The 19,508-nt window shown below is 42.8% G+C and overlaps 1 protein-coding gene across 1 annotated transcript in view; it reads left to right on the forward strand.

The window, feature by feature from the left end:
• Window positions 1-2,154: 2,154 nt before the first annotated feature.
• SYCP1 (synaptonemal complex protein 1) overlaps window positions 2,155-19,508 on the forward strand; it is a 75,955-nt gene continuing 58,601 nt past the window's right edge. The window contains 8 exon segments of the mRNA XM_034767065.1: window positions 2,155-2,349; window positions 4,514-4,598; window positions 4,780-4,826; window positions 5,870-6,034; window positions 6,622-6,689; window positions 6,902-6,975; window positions 9,106-9,164; window positions 16,561-16,630. Coding sequence (XP_034622956.1) covers window positions 2,221-2,349; window positions 4,514-4,598; window positions 4,780-4,826; window positions 5,870-6,034; window positions 6,622-6,689; window positions 6,902-6,975; window positions 9,106-9,164; window positions 16,561-16,630 — 697 coding nt within the window. The 5' untranslated portion in view covers window positions 2,155-2,220.

Raw genomic sequence — 19,508 nt, forward strand, 5'->3', positions numbered from 1 at the left:
TGCACCTAATCATATATATATATTTTTTTACTCCAGACACTTGTCTAGCTTCATTTTGGAATTTTTTTTTTTCAATAAAGTTTCATGATACTTAATGGGCAGCTGATTCTCTTGCTAATGTTTTCAAGGTTATGCTAATATTCTGTTAATTAGCACCTATTATATTTTGTCATTAAAATATTTTCATATGGCAGATTAAAAACCATGTATGAATACTTTCATCTAGTCGATATAGACAGATTGAATCAAACCATCATGCATGTGGATCTTTCATCACTTTTGAATTATAATGCAAATAGTGACCACAGACTAAAGATATAAAACTTAAATTTAAGGTTTTAAAGATATTTTTTTCCAGAAATTTATATATGTTTTTGCCCTATCTACATATTACTAGTGTTTTTTACTATAGTTTGAGACTTTTATTTTGTATGGATTTAGGAAGAGTCAAAGGAGTGCTCTAGCCACATAACTTACAACTGTAAGTGGTGTAACTATGTGTATCAAGTATGACTGTTCTGTGGCCTACACTCTGTTACACTGACTAAAACGGGTAGAAAATAAGATATGTAAAGCTTTGAGGCACCACAGCCTCAGACTAAAGGAATGAAGGGAACAGGTGAAACAAACACATCAGACCAAGCAGAGACTATTAGGACAAAAAAGGAAATGGAGATAAAAGAAAGTAAGTGAAGGGAGCTGTTCCTCCTAATCTTTTCCCCCTCCCTACCTGTTTCCATTTCCTCTCCCTCTCTCCTCCTCTAAAATGAGATATAGTAAAGTGAGTACAAAACAGCTATTTTTAAAGGCAATTTAAAGTGCAGTCCATCCTGAAAAGTAGGTCTGTAACAAGTATGGGTGGAGATTTCTATGTTTATTACCTTTCAGTGGTGTCCCACTCAAGTTTGCTGTTTAGATAAAAAAATAAATAGGGGATGTGTACATTTTAGAGCGGGAGTAGGCAACCTATGGCCAAAGGCGGCACGAGAACTGATTTTCAAGGGCACTCACACTGGCCGGGTCCTGGCCACTGGTCCGGAGGGTTCTGCATTTTAATGTAGTTTTAAATTAAACTTCTTAAACATTTTAAAAACCTTACTTACTTTACATCCAACAATAGTTTAGTTATATTATAGACTTTTAGAAAGAGACCTTCTAAAACAGTTTAAAATGTATTACTGGCATGCAAAACCTTAGAGTGATAAATGAAGACACGGCACACCACTTCTGAAAGGTTGCCGACCCGTTTTAGATTTTTGTCATATCTCACTTTGAGAAGCCACCTGGGCTCTTTCCTCCTTATCACCAGTAATAGTCCACTGATCAAATTATGACAAGTTTCAGAGTAACAGCCGTGTTAGTCTGTATCCGCAAAAAGAAGAACAGGAGTACTTGTGGCACCTTAGAGACTAACAAATTTATTAGATGCATCCGAAGAAGTGGGCTGTAGTCCACGAAAGCTTATGCTCTAATAAATTTGTTAGTCTCTAAGGTGCCACAAGTACTCCTGTTCTTCTTTTTGATCAAATGATGCTCTCCATACCACCTGTGCAAAGCCAGTAGCCTTTAAGACAGGGGCCACTGGATAATAATATAAGAAAATACAGAGCCCGAGACATTATTTGGCATAGAATGGAAGGCATTAGGTTTGCAGAGGTATTACCAAGAGCAGAAGTGGGCCTGAAGCATTCTTACGGGGGCAATGACAAAGGACGTGAGCGGCACAGAGCAACCCTAAGATCCCAGGGAGAAGGTTTGAGGCGGGCAGGGATTCCAAGCCACCTTTGCCCTGCGGGGAATTGCTGCTAAGAGGCAGGGAATAGGGGAGCAGCCGCCTCTGCTCCCCTATCTGAGCGCTACGCCCTTCTCAGGGCAGGCCCCGGGGTCCATCTGTTTCCAAACAAGGCTGAGGTGTGAAGGGGGCGTCCCGGTGTCTTCTGCCCCACCTGCGTGTGTCCACTTGAGCCGTCCACGCGCCGGGGGCCAGGCTGCGGCCAGCGCGCGCCGCGTCACACCGCGCCGGGGGCTCCCCACACAGCCCCCGCTGCACAGTGCCCCCGCCCAGCTGTCCCCGCGCCGCGCGGGCAGCACGCGCACCTCCCCCCCTACCCCCCCCCCCGGCTCGCGCTTCCCGCCTTTTCCGTCTCCCTCTGGCTCGCGCGGCCGTCCGCCGCTGCGCTCGGGGGTGGCGGCCCCTGTGCCTTTGAGCCCCGGGTTCTCATGCTGCGGGGCCCCGGGGAAATGGAAAAAGAAAAGCCCTTTACCCTGTTCGTGCCACCCAGGCTGAGCGGCGGCCAAGTGTCTGCCGTGAAGCCGCAGGCGAGCGCCCGGGACGATGGATCCCGTCAGGTAAAGGCGGTACGAACCAAACGGCCGCTGCTTGGCCGCGGTCTGCCCGGGCGCGGGCGCGGAGAACACGCAGGCCTGGCCCCAGGCCCCCCGCTGCGGGGACACGGCGGCGGGTGGCGGGTGGCTGTATCCCCCGGGGCAGGTTTGTGAGGTGAAATGAGGCGCTGTCCGGGGCGGGGAGAGACACGGCTCTGCCGTGTCCTAGCGGCCCGCGCAGGCCCTTCTGGGGCTCGAAGTCCTGTTCCTGGAGAGGAGTTCAAGGCCCTTGTCAGGCACTATTCGTGTCTCATAGTGTCAGTGTCACTTCTACATTGACGCTCCAGGCCAGCCTAACTGAAGTACTTTTATGACAGTTTCAGAGTAACAGCCGTGTTAATCTGTATCCGCAAAAAGAAGAACAAGAGTACTTGTGGCACCTTAGAGACTAACAAATTTATTAGATGCATCCGAAGAAGTGGGCTGTAGTCCACGAAAGCTTATGCTCTAATAAATTTGTTAGTCTCTAAGGTGCCACAAGTACTCTTGTTCTTCTTTTTATGACAGTGGTTCTCATCTAGGGTTGCCAACTCTGGTTGGACGTATGCCTGGAGGTTTCATCCCATGACCTAATATTTAATTGACTATTAATATGTACTTCCTGGAGAGGCCAGGGCAATCCTGGGGGGTTGGCAACCCTATTTCAACCAGGAGTCCAGGGTCCCTAAGGGGGCTGCCAGCAGGTTTCAGGGCCTCTGCCAAAATAAACCAAAGAGCAGGACAAGTGTTAGACTCACAGGAGCCAAAAGCTGAATCCTGAGCCCCGATGCTCCTGGCTGAAGCTGAAGCCTGAGCAATTTAGCTTTGCGGGGCCCCCTGTGACGTGAGGTCCTGGGCAATAGCTCTGCTAGCTACCCCCTAACACCGCCCCTGGCTATTAATCTACTGAAAAAGTGTTGCAGTGAACCAGGGAACTTGTATAGCATGGGAGGGGAAGAGGAGAGCCTCAGAAAGAAAAAGGTTGAAAACCCATACACATACACCGAATAATGCATCTGGAAGGTTACACCTGTTGCACTCTGAAAGCTGCAGGGAGAATTATGGTTGTAGCTAGGCTTGGCAGAATTTGGTTTGTTTATTTTTTAAAATAATTTTGATGGATAATAATTAGTTTTAAGCATTTTTTTCCATTTTTATAGATTTAAAGTTTCATAGTTGTGGGAACCTGAGGGGTTCGACAGTAAATATTTAGTCACAATAGATGTCGAAATTTAAGAAGTTAAAGATTTATAGCCATTAAAACATTATCAGTATCTCATGTAGAAATATACAAAATCCTGAAATCAAACAAATAAGCAGCATTTTTCTTACTTTGCCTATTTGTAAATGTTGATGATTATAGGTGGAAATATTTTTTTAGTTGGTTTGTGTGTGTATGCTGAAATTGACGCTTATTGATAATATAATCCTTCCAAGCCTAACTATAGCTCCAAAACAACTAAAAATAATGTTACCAGAATTTCCAAAAATGGTAATATTTCTCCTAAGAACAAGAATGAAAAATTTCATCCCCCCCCAATATTGTTTTTTACAGAAAGCTACAATAATTTGAGAACAATGACAGAAAAAAAAATAGATATTCAGCCAACGAGAAATAAAAGTTGCAAAGCCTATTGTGGATAATTTAGAATACAGAAAATGATCCAGGGATTATAAAATGTCAAGGCCATATTCAGATATCCTTATTCACCCTGAATAGTACCTTACTTGACAAATAGTCCCACTGAAAGCAATTGGATTATGAACTATTTCATATTCTGTCAGTCAGTAGTACTAGTTGAGGCCTGCACAAGCTCAATTGTCTATTATTGCATAAATATACATAGGTTCAACATATTATTTTTTCTTATTGGGGTCTCTTATTCAAGTACTGATCAGTTCCAGATATGCTCAGTTTTTAAAAGCATTTGAGATCAGGTATGCTCATATCAGATTTCTATGGTATTTTCTAAAAATGAAAAATTGATTTATAAGGTAAGATTTAGGTTGTGAAATTTCATCACACATTTTCTGAGAATGTTACAGGGAATGGAAAATAAATTTTGAACAGAGCCTTAGCTATAGTATTGTTCTGGGATTGGCACTCCCTCAGATATACCTTAACAAACTAATTTTTAAAATTTTCCAGGTTTTTAACAAGTGCACAGAAGATTATTTTAGTTTGCCTTTTGTAATGACAAGTACACCAAGCCATGGTGAAGTCACAGATCCAGGTAAGGCCAAAATTACATCATCTTGTACAATAGTCTCTTTAAATTTAAGTTTCTAGTTATATGCACTTTGTAATGTCTTCTAAGAAGACACTTCTAAATATTGTAACATAGTTTTAAGCTATTATATTATATGTTATACAAATTTATTTAGAAAAAATACTTATCAAAATATCTTTTTCAGATCCTGTTTCACAGAAAATAAATTTTTTGCCTGGGGTAGAAGAAGAGGTCAGTTAAGTGTACAGACTGTGAATCTAGTATCTCAGCACCTCACAATCTTTAATGTATTTATCCACACTCACAATGCTCCTGTGAGGTAGGCAAGTAGTGTTTAACACATGAGGAAACAAAGGTACAGTCACTGAATGACAGAGAAGGTCTGTGGCAGAGGAGGGAATTGAACTCTGGTCTCCAAAGTCCTAGGCTAGTACCCTAACCATTAGACAGCCTTCCACTTATACATAGTACAATCTATGGAAACGCCAAATAATTTACTAGCATGAACTACTGAAAAACTGAATGACAGTACTGTACTTTCAGCCCATTTCCCCCAGTTAAAGCCTTTGTGGGTGAATATCCATTTCGTCAGATGCACCCACAAAAGCTTATGCTCCAATACATCTGTTAGTCTATAAGGTGCCACAGGACTCTTTGTCCCTTTTTACATTTCTTGTGTGGTGCTCTACAGTTCTTTTTAGAGTTCTTAATTGACTGATATAATTAACAGCATATAAAGACCCTCTACTGCAGAAAAAACATAGGAATTCTTGGATATGCTCTCTGGAGTCCTACTGATTTCACTCCCAATGTCTGGACTTTTGGGCATTGGAACTTGGTATGGGAAACCTAGTGGGTGAAATCCTGGCCTTAATGAAATTAGTAACAAAACTCCCATTTACTTTAGTGGGGCCTGGATTTGACCCTGTGTAATCATCTATGACTGCCAGGATTTGCCTTCAGCTATGTTAGAAGATCTGAGTATGTTAGGATAATTTTCCCTTATTTTTATTGTATTGTAATTATGCCTTTTTTGTTATTTCTTATTCCATGAAACAAATTGGTACACAGTGGTTTTAGTGGCTGCTGTAAGCATTCAGAATAATGCATCAATGGTGCTACCAAATTTAATCAGTTTAAACTTTGGTCCCTAGAGCAGCTTGCTTTGCAATTTATTAAAGAAATATGAATTCTTATGATATTTCTAAGAGACATATGTAGAATATTTTTAATTAAACAGCATTTCAGATTAAATTTGAAACCTGTTTCAATAGAATATAGAGACAATGCATGAGCTTTATTCAAAACTCTACAAAGAGGCTGAAAAGATCAAGAGGTGGAAACTGACAGTAGAATCTGAACTGAAGAAGAAGGAGAGAAAACTGCAAGAAAATAAAAAGATTATTGAAGCACAACGTAAAGCTATTCAAGAGTTACAGGCAAGTTTCTGTATAGGATACCTCAAAATATATTTTTAAGAATAAAAACTTTCTGAGTAAACACACATAATTTGGATTTCTGATATAATTTAATATTCAATAATGATTCACAGCTCACAAAAATATTTTAAGCAATTAATCTCATGTGGAAAAAAATGTGACTGTCTAATTGATCCAACAGCTTCACCTTTTTACAAGCAAAACTTCACTTTTTAATTGTAAAATGTAAAAACTTATCCTCTCAATAATGAATGTTTGTTTTGAAAGAAAAAAATGAGTTAATATATACAAAGAAAAAATAAGAATGTAATTAACACGTGGAAATGAAGCTTCTCTGTAACTTGTAAAAAGAGTACAGTGAAACTTGATATGTTTATTCCCTCTTTCATACAAACTGTATCACAAAACATGGTTCAGAGTTATAATATTGCAGTCGGACTGAAATAACAGCGCAGAGAGAGAAAATAAGAGGTATAATTAACAGCACATAAAAATATATTATCAGGTGAGATTTGAAAAGAAATGGAGCTAGATAATAAGTGTATTTTGAATAACTAATTTTTTAATTGTGTCTCTTATAAAATTAGTTTGAAAATGAAAAACTAAGTTTGAAATTAGAAGATGAGATATGTGAAAATAAAGATCTTCAACAAGAGTAAGTAATATGAATAAAATATTATAGAAAAAAAATTCATACTGAACACTTCTCATTTTTATTTATAATTTTAAATAATTGCACTGAAGAAAGACATTAGATTGCAGAGCTTCTCAAGGCAAGGACCTTGTCGTTTTTATATCTGCAAAATACTATGCACCCCTGTAATATTATGTAAATAATAATAATAAAATAGCTATTTCTTCTTTCAGAAACAGTGCAACAAGACATCTGTGTAATCTGCTCAAGGAAACCTGTGCTCGATCCACAGAGAAGTCCAACAAATGTAAATATATTTAGATACTGTTTTACATTTGTAAATGCACACTGCTGCATGGGAGAAAAAGCTTTCTTTCTGCTGGCATGGATTCTAGTGTAGTTTGAATAAATTGTGCATGGCTTATCTCACTAAGATGAAGTTTTCTGTAGAAAATAAGCCATAGACTTAATACTATTAGTTTTGTGGTCTTAATTTCAGAGGGTTTTTTTTCCCCAAAGGCAACAAGGTTGTTAAAGAGTTATACATTTATGTCTCCCAACCTTTTCTTTGGCATATTCATCGGAAGCAACATTGACCTGTTTGGGGCAGCTTGATTCCTAAACAATGCAGAACAAAATAAGTGCATCACTCTAGTATTCTGTACATTACATTGGCTACCCATTTAGACATTGATCCAGGAAGGTATTTAAGCATATGTGTAAATTTAATAGTCCCATTAAATTCAATTTAAGTACTTAAAATTATGCATGTGCTTAAGTATTTTCCTGAATTGGGACTTTAGAACTATAATCTTGAATTTGATCTGGATTAATCTTCAAAACCCTCAATGTTGCTGAACCCACACCACTGGAGAGTTGCTCTGTTTCTCTGGCCTCAATCCTGCACATATTTACACATTTAACTTTACTACTGTGAGTAGCCCCGTTGTTGACCATTATCTTTCATGACTGCTGTGTCAGCTACAAGGGTGAAAGTCTTAAGCGCAAGATGCAGAGATTTTTTTAAGAGTTGTCTCATGGCTTTGAAACCTCTTTTCACAAGAGAAGAGGATGACCTGCATCTTGCCTCATATAGGATAAAATGCAAGACTAAACCTTGCATCATAGCATTCCCTCAATAATAAAAATGTAAAAATATATTCTTCCTTCTACAGCAATGGAAGACAGGGCAGAACAAAAAATCAGTATTGATTATGCTATATGGGGAACCCATGACATTTTTGTAAGGTGCTTAGCTACCACAGCAGTGTGATAGGTCACTCTGGCACATTAACTTTGACTCTTTTATCTCCCTTGTGCTCACATCTAGGTCAGGTGCGAATCCTGCTGTATTTTCCTTCATAACATTTCTAAAATAAGATCTTTTCTTTCTGTTCACACAGCTAAAACATTGACATCATCCCCCTTTAGTCCATACAAAACAAAGGTGCTAAAATAATCTTCTTTGCCTGTTGCACTAACTATATCACACAAACCTCTTTGGATCTCTTTGCTGACCAAGTTTTCCATTGCATCAAATTCAAATGTTTTGTTCTCACCTTCAAGGCCTTTCACAATGTTGCCTCATCTTAGTTATCTGTTCTTGTCGTTTATCACATCAGCCTCATGTTCCCTCGTCTTTACCAACAATGTCAGTCTTGATGGTCCATTTGACTGATTTTCTCAGAAGTGTCTTCACACTTTCTTCTATGCCATTTCTTACATATGGAACACCTTTCCTGAATTTATCTTTAAAATAACTACCCGCTCAAGACTCATTTCTGCCATGATGGTTGTTAGAAATTGGCCAACTAACAATGGTTAGGTTGAGGGGGTAATCCATGAAGTAAATAAATATATATAAATGCTCGATTCAGAAATATCTAGTTGTATGCGGCACTACTAGCATGTATAATGATGTGACCATATCACTTGACCTCCTTATTCCTCAAGTAGTCTCAGTGAAACAAAGTGGATTTCAGTGGGGCTACTCAAGGAATTATCAACTTTGATACTCCTGCTGTCACTGTGTATTGATGTATCAGAATCTGTTATAACAATAAAAATGATAATATGCTTATACTGTTTGATCCTGGATTTACATCTAGCCTGTCATTCTGTCTGGAAGAAGTTGAATTCAGAATGAAGCCATGTAAACTGATCTGGAATGCTACTTAGATGGAGAATACACTTTTTCTGCATTGCATAACATTTGCCAACAATATTTTTGCAGACATTTTGGTAAAATGATGAGAAAAAGCAGGATCACCATATCCGCGTTTTAATTCTTGATGCACTGTGTATTGAAATGCTTGGGCAAAACTTTTTTTAAAATCATATGTAGAATCTAATATGCCCTTGTGTATTACATTTATTGCTGTATAGTTATGCATATCCTAAAAGTAAAATTTTGTTCAAAATATTTTTATATTGACAGATGAACATGAAAGAGAAGAAACCAGACATCTATATATGGCACTTAATAATAATATTGAGGTAAGTGATTGATTGTAAGAGGTTTCAAAATACTCTACATTTAAACAGCTGAATTGAGTTGAAGTGAATGCTGAGATTTTCTTAAATACAAAACACATTTGTCATTGACCTACAGGAGATTTGGTAATTGGGGGTCAAAGACCGGAGCCAGAAAACAAGCTGGGGATCAGAGACAGGATTGATAGGGCTGTTAGAACAAGGTATAGGGGCAGGAGCCAGAGATGAAGCAAGGATCAGGAAGAAGGCAGGAACTTAAAAACAAGGGAAGGAGCAAGATAGGGATCAGGAACAGGAGAAGAGTTGAGTGGAACTAGGAACAAGATTGGATGCAGATTGCAGAAGACAGAGAAGAGTAAGGTCTGTTGCAGCATCATCAAAGAGTCTGCACAGTTGCTCGGACAGCCCTGCCTGGGACACTTCCTGGTGTAAGTAGTGGGTGTGAGCCAATCAGATGGCTCTAGGCCTTGGGCATTCCAATAGGACCTTCCTGTGAGTCCTGATCTTCTAGGACTAGTGAGATACTGCTTTGTCTGTCTTCACTGGTGGCGACAAGGGACTGTCTGAGACCCAGGCTCTTCCCCCCCGCCACCCAAACAAAACAACAAAAAAACCCTGGGTTGTAGACCTGCCAAAATTGAGGACCCAAATCCCGGGATCCTTATAGCCCCAGCCTTTATACAGTTTCTTTGGAGTATCCCTATTTTTTGCCAAGCCCTTTGCTTTTTACAAGGGTGAGACCCACAGTTGTACAACTCCGAGGCTGGGCCTTTAGGCGCCAGCACTCTTGATTTTTCTCTGTGATTCTACAGCAAGTCTGAACAAGTTCAGACTCCTTTTAGAAACTTCCACTACTTTATGGAGCAATATAACCAGTATTTGCAGTGACAGAGGGTAGCCTTTTCAAAACAAGCTGGCATTTATTAGTCAGTTGGAACACCACCTTTGAGAGTCCTTAGATCATCATGGAAAACTTGACAGAGTCTATATTGGCAGAAAACAACTGTGCACTGTTCCATGACATCCTTGAATCTATCCTAGTCTCACTCTCTCTGAACCTGTCTCGCTGCTCTGGGCAGCAGCAAGTCTCAAAAACCATTCTAGTTGCACCTTATAGATCAGGGGTCAGCAGCCTTTCAGAAGTGGTGTGCCGAGTCTTCATTTATTCACTCTAATTTAAGGTTTCGCATGCCAGTAATACATTTTAAACTGTTTTAGAAGGTCTCTTTCTCTGAGGCCTGGTCTACACTACGGGTTTAGGTCGACTTTAGCAGCGTTAAACCGAATTAAGCCTGGACACGTCCACACAACGAAGCCCTTTCTTTCGACTTAAAGGGTCCTTTAAACCGGTTTCTTTACACCACCTCCGACGAGGGGATTAGCGATAAAACCGGCCTTTGTGGGTCGGAATTGGGGTAGTGTGGACGGAATTCGACGTTATTGGCCTCCGGGAGCTATCCCACAGTGCTTCATTGTGACCGCTCTGGACAGCACTCTCAACTCAGATGCACTGACCAGGTAGACAGGAAAAGACCCGCAAATGTTTGAATTTCATTTCCTGTTTGCCCAGCGTGGAGAGCACAGGTGACCACGCCGAGCTCATCAGCACAGGTAACCGTGATGGAGTCCCAGGATCGCAAAAGAGCTCCAGCATGGACCGAACGGGAGGAACGAGATCTGCTCGCCATATGGGGAGATGAAGCAGTGATAGCTGAACTCCGTAGCAGTAAAAGAAATGGAAAAGTATTAGAAAAGATCTCCAAGGCCATGAAGGACCGAGGCCATAACAGGGACACACAGCAGTGCCGCGTGAAAATTAAGGAGCTACGGCAAGCTTACCACAAAGCCAGAGAAGCAAACGGAAGGTCCGGGGCAGGGCCGCAAACTTGCCGCTACTACGCGGAGCTGCATGCGATCCTAGGGGGTGCAGCCACCGCTACCCCAACCGTGTGCTATGACTCTCTCACTGGAGAAACACACAGGGAAGACGGTTCGGGGAACGAGGAAGATGACGATGGAGGTACTGTAGGTAGCTCACAGCAGCAAGGAAGCGGAGAAACCGGTTTCCCCAACAGCCAGGATATGTTTGTGACCCTGGACCTGGAACCAGTAACCCCCGAACTCACCCAAGACCCTCAGGGCACACAGGAGACCTCTGGTGAGTGTAACTTTGTAAATATTTGTAAACATTACCAAAAAAAAAGCAAGCGTGTTTAATGATTAATGATTAATTTGCCCTGGCAATCGCGGCCAGTACATCTACTGGAAAAGTCTGTTAACATGTATGGGGATGGAGCGGAAATCCTCCAGGGACATCTCCAGAAAGCTCTCCTGGTTGAAATGGGGTGATTTTATTAAGGGGACATTCAGAGGGCCCGTTCCTGCTCTTCTGACCAGCAATGTTCCCCGCTGTTAACCACGCGGTGGGGAGAGGGGGTGAAGTGATCATCCCAGAGAATCGTGTGTGTGGGGGGTGGGGTGGTGGTTTACTTGTGTTTGTGCCGCATGTTAACCGGGAAACCGCAGCCCCTCCTTTTACATTGAAACCCCATTTTAAATGGACAACCCAATTCATCCTTGATATGGGAAATGCGCTGCTGTTTGCAACCTTTCCCGCATGTTAAGAAGGTTAAAAAAGCCAAAACACTGTGGCCTACCATGGCTGCCTGCAAGCCGAAATATGCGACCTTGTAATGAAAGAGTGTACCCATTGTTCTCTAAAATGTGTCTTTTTTAACCACCTCTCCCTTCTCCTCCACCAGCTGCAAATGTTTCTCCTTCGCAGAGGCTCGTGAACATTAGAAAGAGAAAACGTAGGACGAGGGACGATATGTTCATGGAGCTGCAGATGTCCTCCCACACTGATAGAGCACAGCAGAATGCGTGGAGGCAGTCAATGTCGGAGATGAGAAAAGCCCAATATGAACGAGAGGAGAGGTGGCGGGCTAAATCGCGGGATGAACAGAGCAAGTGGCGGGCTGAAGACGATAGGTGGCGTCAGCTTGCAGACAGACGGCAAGAGGCAATGCTCCGTCTGCTGGAGCATCAAACTGATATGCTCGAGCGTATGGTTGAGTTGCAGGAAAGGCAGCAGGAGCAGAGACCGCCGCTACAGCCCCTGTGTAACCAACAGCCCTCCTCCCCAAGTTCCATAGCCTCCTCACCAAGACGCCCAAGAACACGGTGGGGGGGCCTCCGTCCACCCAGTCACTCCACCCCAGATGATCGCCCAAGCATCAGAAGGCTGGCCTTCAATAAGAGTTAAAGTTTTAAAATGCAGTGTGTCCTTTTCCATCCCTCCTCCCCCACCCATCCCAGGCTACCTTGGCAATTATCCCCCTACTTCTGTGAGGAACTAATAAAGAATGCATGAATGTGAAAAAACAATGACTTTATTGCCTCTGCAAGTGGGAGGGGAGGGTGGGGTGGGGTGGTTGGTTTACAGGGAAGTAGAGTGAACTGGGTCGGGGAGGGGGGGTTTGGAGGGTTCATCAAGGAGAAACAAACAGAAGTTTCACACAGTAGCCTGGCCAGTCACAAAACTCGTTTTCAAAGCTTCTCTGATGCGCACCGCGCCCTGCTGTGCTCCTCTAACCGCCCTGGTGTCTGGCTGCGCGTAATCAGCGGCCAGGCGAGTTGCCTCAACCTCCCACCCCGCCATAAAGGTCTCCCCCTTACTCTCACAGATATTGTGGAGCGCACAGCAAGCAGCAATAACAATGGGGATATTCTTTTCGCTGAGGTCTGAGCGAGTCAGTAAGCTGCGCCAGCGCGCTTTTAAACGTCCAAATGCACATTCCACCACCATTCGGCACTTGCTCAGCCTGTAGTTGAACAGGTCCTGACTCCTGTCCAGGCTGCCTGTGTACGGCTTCATGAGCCATGGCATTAAGGGGTAGGCTGGGTCCCCAAGGATCACGATAGGCATTTCAACATCCCCAATGGTCACTTTCTGGTCCGGGAAGAAAGTCCCTTCCTCCAGCTTTCGAAACAGAGCAGAGTTCCTGAAGACGCGAGCATCATGTACCTTTCCCGGCCATCCCACGTTGATGTTGGTGAAACGTCCCTTGTGATCCACCAGGGCTTGCAGCAGCATTGAAAAGTACCCCTTGCGGTTTACGTAGTCGGTGGCTTGGTGCTCCGGTGACAAGATAGGGATATGGGTTCCGTCTATGGCCCCGCCACAGTTTGGGAATCCCATTTCAGCAAAACCATCCACTATTGACTGCACGTTGCCCAGAGTCACTACCCTTGCTATCACCAGGTCTTTCATTGCCCTGGCAAATTGGATGACAGCAGCCCCCACCGTAGATTTGCCCACTCCAAATTGATTCCCGACTGACCGGTAGCTGTCTGGCGTTGCAAGCTTCCACAGGGCTATCGCCACTCGCTTCTCAACTGTGAGGGCTACTCTCATCTTGGTATCCTGGCGTTTCAGGGCAGGGGAAAGCAAGTCACAAAGTTCCATGAAAGTGCCCTTACGCATGCGAAAGTTTTGCAGCCACTGGGAATCGTCCCATACCTGCAGCACGATGCGGTCCCACCAGTCTGTGCTTGTTTCCCGGGCCCAGAATCGGCGTTCCACGGCATGAACCTGCCCCAGTGACACCATGATTTCCACATTGCTGGGGCCTGTGCCTTGTGAGAGGTCTATGTCCATGTCAATTTCCTCATCACTCTCATCGCCGCGCTGTAATCGCCTCCTCGCCTGGTCCGGGTTTCGCCTTGGCATGTCCTGGCTCTGCATATACTCCAGGACAATGCGCGTGGTGTTCATAGTGCTCATAATTGCCGCGGTGATCTGAGTGGGCTCCATGATCCCAGTGCTAGCTATGGCGCCTGGTCAGAAAAAAGGCGCGAAAGTAGTATCTGATGGACCAGGAGAAGGAGGGAGGGCCGAGTGACGACATGGCGTACAGGTACAGGAACAGGGAATTAAAATCAAGAAAGGTGGCTGTGCATCAGGGAGAAACACAAACAACTGTCACACAGAATGGTCCCCCCAAAGATTAAACTGAAAACCCTGGGCTTAGCAGGCCGTTGATTTGACGGAGGGAGGGGGAAGCAAATGAATACAGAGCAAATCTATTTTTTACATCTTAAGACGACAGTGCAGCGTGACTGATAGCCCTCGGCATCTTTCTGGGTACTTGGCAGCAAATACGGGGCGGTGTATGACGATGGTCTTCAGGCCTATTGCACAATCGGCTGCTCAGGGAAGAGTCTGCTAACGTACGATGACCGGACTTGTAATAGGACAGCTAACAGTCGTAATACACCATCTACTGCCAAAAGGCAAGCCCCACGGCTGCCAGCACCCAGATCGCCGATGAAGGCTACCAGTCTATTGCACCGTCTATCGCCAAAAGGCAGTTAGCTGCTGCTGTGTAGCAATGCAGTCCCACGTCTGCCGGCACCCAGAGGACATATGGTGACGGTGAGCTCAGCTGAGCTGAGCGGGCTCCATGTTGTCTGCACAGGTAACCCAGGTAACCCAGGTAAAAAGGCGCGAATCTATTGTCTGCCGTTGCTGTGACGGGGGAGGGAGGGGCCTGACAACATGTACCCAGAACCGCCCGCGACAATGCATCATCCGGGCATTGGGATCTCAACCCAGAATTCCAAGGGGCGGTGGAGACTGCGGGAACTGTGGGATAGCTGTGGGATAGCTACCCATAGTGCAATGCTCCGGAAGTCGACGCTATCCTTGTACTGTGGATGCGGTCCGCCGACTAGAGCACCTAGAGCATTTTATGTGTGGACACACACAATCGGCTGTATACAACCGATTTCAATAAAACCGGCTTCTATAAATTCGAACTAATTTCGTAGTGTAGACATACCCTGAGTCTATAATATATAACTAAACTATTGTTGTATGTAAAGTAAATAAGGTTTTTAAAATGTTTAAGAAGCTTTATTTAAAATTAAATTAAAATGCAGAACCCCTGGACCAGTGGCCAGGACCCAGGCAGTGTGAGTGGCACTGAAAATCAGCTCGCGTACCGAAGGTGGTAGGCGTGCCATAGGTTGCCTACCCCTGTTGTAGATGCAGCCTTCCTTGTCTCCCAGACAGTTAAAAGTTAATTTTCTGTCATTGGGTCTCCTATTGTCTCTCAAGGGTGACATCCACTTATGTCTCGCTTCTCTGTGTCTGGGGAGAAGTTAACCTCTTTGCAACTAGTGGGTAACAATACAAAGTAAAACTGAGTCACGTGGATTGTTTATAAAAATAAAACAAGAATTCCCACAGTCTCTCCAGCATTCCCTTCCATTGTCACTTGGGCAGCTACTGGTGCCAAGTGCCCAAGTCTTTGATAAGAACATAATTATGAGAGTTTGTTCTAGTCGGTTGGTGGTGTTTTTTTTAACATAAAGAACTTTATTTGAAAAATGTATACGTGTTCATACAAAACATGCTTACAAACATTATAAGGTGCAATACAATTATATTATGACATAAGAATTGAAAATATACACCAGTTTTAAGTACAGCATCGTAAGTAGAGTGAACATTTAATCTTAAGGCTGGTCTACACTACCGCACTATGCACTCTCCTGTCGTCATAATTACTCCACCCCAGCGAGAGGTGGAAGCTATGTTGGCGGGAGAGTGTCTCCCGCTGACATAGCATGGTGTATATGCCACTTTAAGTCGATGGAAATTATGTCGCTCAGGGGGGTGACTTTTTCACATCCCTGAATGACTAAGTTACGTCAACTTAAGTGGTAGTGTAGACAAACCCTTAATATATTTTGTGGAGGAACAGATGAGTAAATGTGGAAGATTAGGGAGGTATTAAGTTCTCTTGCACAATTTTTTGTCTGGACTTTGGTATTTTAAACAAAGTAATTGTAAAACTATCAGTAGAGTCTTGCAAAGTACATTTGACCTTAAGTTTTTTTCTGAAGTTCCGTGGGGATATAGTGAGAATTTTGAATATTTGTCAATGAGAAGGGAAAGGCATTTTTATCTGGGGTAGAGAATATGATATTAAAATAGTTAAGTTAAATGTTTGTCTTTTTAACCTTTGACTTTTATTTATTATTTGTACTGTGATAGCACCTAGGCATCCCATGTTGTGCACCAGGTCTCCATTATATTAAACACTGTACAAATAGCTAGCAAAAAGATGATCCCTGCTCTAAAGAACTTACCATCTAAGTATGGAATTACTTGAATTTCTAATTTTTAAAATAATTAGTGTTCTAATAATATTGATTTAAATTAATAGCTGTCTGTTTACAACTGTAACTCTGTTTTAACAAAGTATTTTTTAATCTGGAAACATTACCATTGGCTTATAATACTGCATATTTTTAAATGGTATGTACATTCCTTTTTCATTATAGGAAATCATTTGTCTGTGAACATTTATTGCTATATTTTATTTTTTAGAGAATGATATTGGCTTTTGAAGAACTTCGTGTGCAAGCAGAGAACTCCAGATTGGAAATGTGTTTTAAATGTGAGAATTCTGCCTAATGTTTACAATACTCATAATGTACTCTGTATATGTAACAATCTCTTTGATCCTTGGAGATAGCATAACATGCACTTTTGGCAGGAATGATGGGATTTATTAGAACCAATGAATTATAGGCACACTGTTAAGCATGATTATAGGACATGCTTATGTGGTGGTAAGGGGAGCAGATGCCCTTATTACAGCATAACTTGGTTCCACAATATGGCAACAATTCCTGAGGAAGGTCAACTAGGTTCTAAAAAGGGGTATAAAAAAGATTCTCATCCATTCTTTGTACTCATTTGGCCTAATCTTACTCCCCTTAAAGTCAATGGCAAAACTCCCTTTAATATAGTGGGAGTAGGTTTGGAACCTGTATACTTGTAATACTCTAAGACAGTGGTTCTCAACCTATTTACCATTGTGGGCCACATCCAATGCTACCTCTGTGGCCCTGAGGATGTCACATGGGCCGTAGCTCTGTGCTGATTGGGCCGCAAGCGGGCCGCAGGTTGAGAAACACTGCTCTAAAAGCTTGAAAATAACATTATTCACCTGAGAGATAGGGAGGTAATATCTTTTATTCTGTTGGTGAGAGAGACAAGCTTTCAAGCTGCACAGAGCTCCTCTTCAGGTCTAAGAATTGTACTCAGAGTCACAGGTTCAGCTAAATACAAGCGGTGACAGATTGTTTAGCATAAAAAGTTAACACACATCTCAAGGGACCATTGAAGGTGAAGTGCCTGTTAACACCACCCCAGTTATTGGGGGGGTAAGTAGGTTACAGATTGTTGTGATAAGCCATAAATTCAGTCCAAGATTTTTAGAATCTAGCAAAATTATGAATTTAAGCTCCCAGGTTCATTCTTTGAAGGTGTTATGCAGGTTTCCAATGAGGATGGGGACTTATAGGTCAGATATAAAGTAATTGCTTTGTGAAAAGTGTTCACGCACAAGTGATAAGCAAACACCTGTCTGGGATGGTCTAGATAATACTTAGCCCTGCTATGAGTGCAGGGGCCTGGACTAGATAACCTCTTGAGGTCTCTTCCAGGCCTATGATTCTATGATACCATATTTTTTGTCTTTTATCATTTTTCTGTGAGAGTTAATTTGAGTATAGTGATTGTCTTGTTTCACCCACATAGTTGTTGTTGGGGTATTTAGTGCATTTTCCAAACCCAAAGAGTGCTGTATAGCTCTAAAAATCTCTCTCTCTCTCTCTCTCACCAACAGAATTTGGTCCAATAAAAGATATTGCCTCACCCACCTTGTTTCTCTAATATACTGGGACTAACATGGCTACAACAACACTGCATACATTTATTTTCCTGTCATAGAATCATAGACTTTAAGGTTAGAAGTGACCATTATGATCATCTAGTCCGACCTCCTGCATAACGCAGGCCACAGAATCTCACCCACCCACTCCTGTATCAAACCCCCAACCTATGTCTGAGCTATTGAAGTCCTCAAATTATGGTTTAAAGACTTCATGGTGCAGAAAATCCTCCAGCAAGTGACCCTTGCCCTACGCTGCAGAGGAAGCCGAAAAACCTCCATGGCCTCTGCCAATCTGCCCTGGAGGAAAATTCCTTCCTGACCCCAAATATGGCGATCAGCTAAACCCTGAGCATGTGAGCAAGATTCACCAGCCAGACACCCAGGAAAGAATTCTCTATAGTAACTCGGATCCCACCTCATCTAACATCCCATCACAGGCCATTGGGCATATTTATCGCTAATAGTCAAAGATCAATTAATTGCCAAAATTAGGCTATCCCATCATACCATTCCCTCCATAAACTTATCATAAACTGGGGGGGAGGGATAGCTCAGTGGTTTGAGCATTGGCCTGCTAAACCCAGGGTTGTGAGTTCAGTCCTTGAGGGAGCCATTTAGGGAACTGGGGTAAAAATCTGTCTGGGGATTGGTCCTTCTTTGAGCAGGGGGTTGGACTAGATGACCTCCTGAGGTCCCTTCCAATCCTGATATTCTAAGCTTAGTCTTGAAGCCAGCTATGTCTTTTTGCCCCCACTGCTCCCTTTGGAAGGCTGTTCCAGAACTTCACTCCTCTGATGGTTAGAAACCTTCATCTAATTCAAGTCTAAACGTCCTGATGGCCAGTTTATATCCATTTGTTCTTGTATCCACATTGGTACTGATCTTAAATAATTCCTCTCCCTCCCTGGTATTTATCCCTCTGATATTTTTATAGAGAGCAATCATATCTCCGCTCAGCCTTCTTTTGGTTAGGCTCAGGGCTGGCTCTTGGCACCAGTGAACGAAGCAAGTTCTTGGGGCGGTCAATGGGAAGGGGCGGCACATCTGGGTCTTCGGCAGCAATTCGGCGGCGGGTCCCTCTCGGACTGAAGGACCCACCGCCGAAGTGCCACCGATCGCGGCTTTTTTTTTTTTCCTCCTTTGCCGCTTGGGTCAGCAAAAAAGCCTGAGCCGGCTCTGGTTAGACTAAACAAGCTAAGATCTTTGAGTCTCCTTTCCATTCCTCGGATCATCCTAGTAGCCCTTCTCTGTACCTGTTCCAGTTTGAATTCATCCTTCTTAAACATGGGAGACCAGAACTGCACACAGTATTCCAAATGAGGTCTCACCAGTGCCTTGTATAACGGTACTAACACCTCCTTATCTCTACTGGAAATACCTCGCCTGATGCATCCCAAGACCGCCTTAGCTTTTTTCACAGCCATATCACATTGGCAGCTCATAGTTATCCTGTGATCAACCAATACTCCGAGGTCCTTCTCCTCCTCTGTTACTTTCAAGTGTTGCGTCCCCAGCTTATAACAAAAATTCTTATTAATCCCTAAATGCATGACCCTGCACTTTTCACTATTAAATTTCATCCTATTACTATTAC

This window comes from Trachemys scripta, chromosome 4, assembly GCF_013100865.1.
Source record: "Trachemys scripta elegans isolate TJP31775 chromosome 4, CAS_Tse_1.0, whole genome shotgun sequence".
NCBI classification, from domain to species: domain Eukaryota; kingdom Metazoa; phylum Chordata; order Testudines; family Emydidae; genus Trachemys; species Trachemys scripta.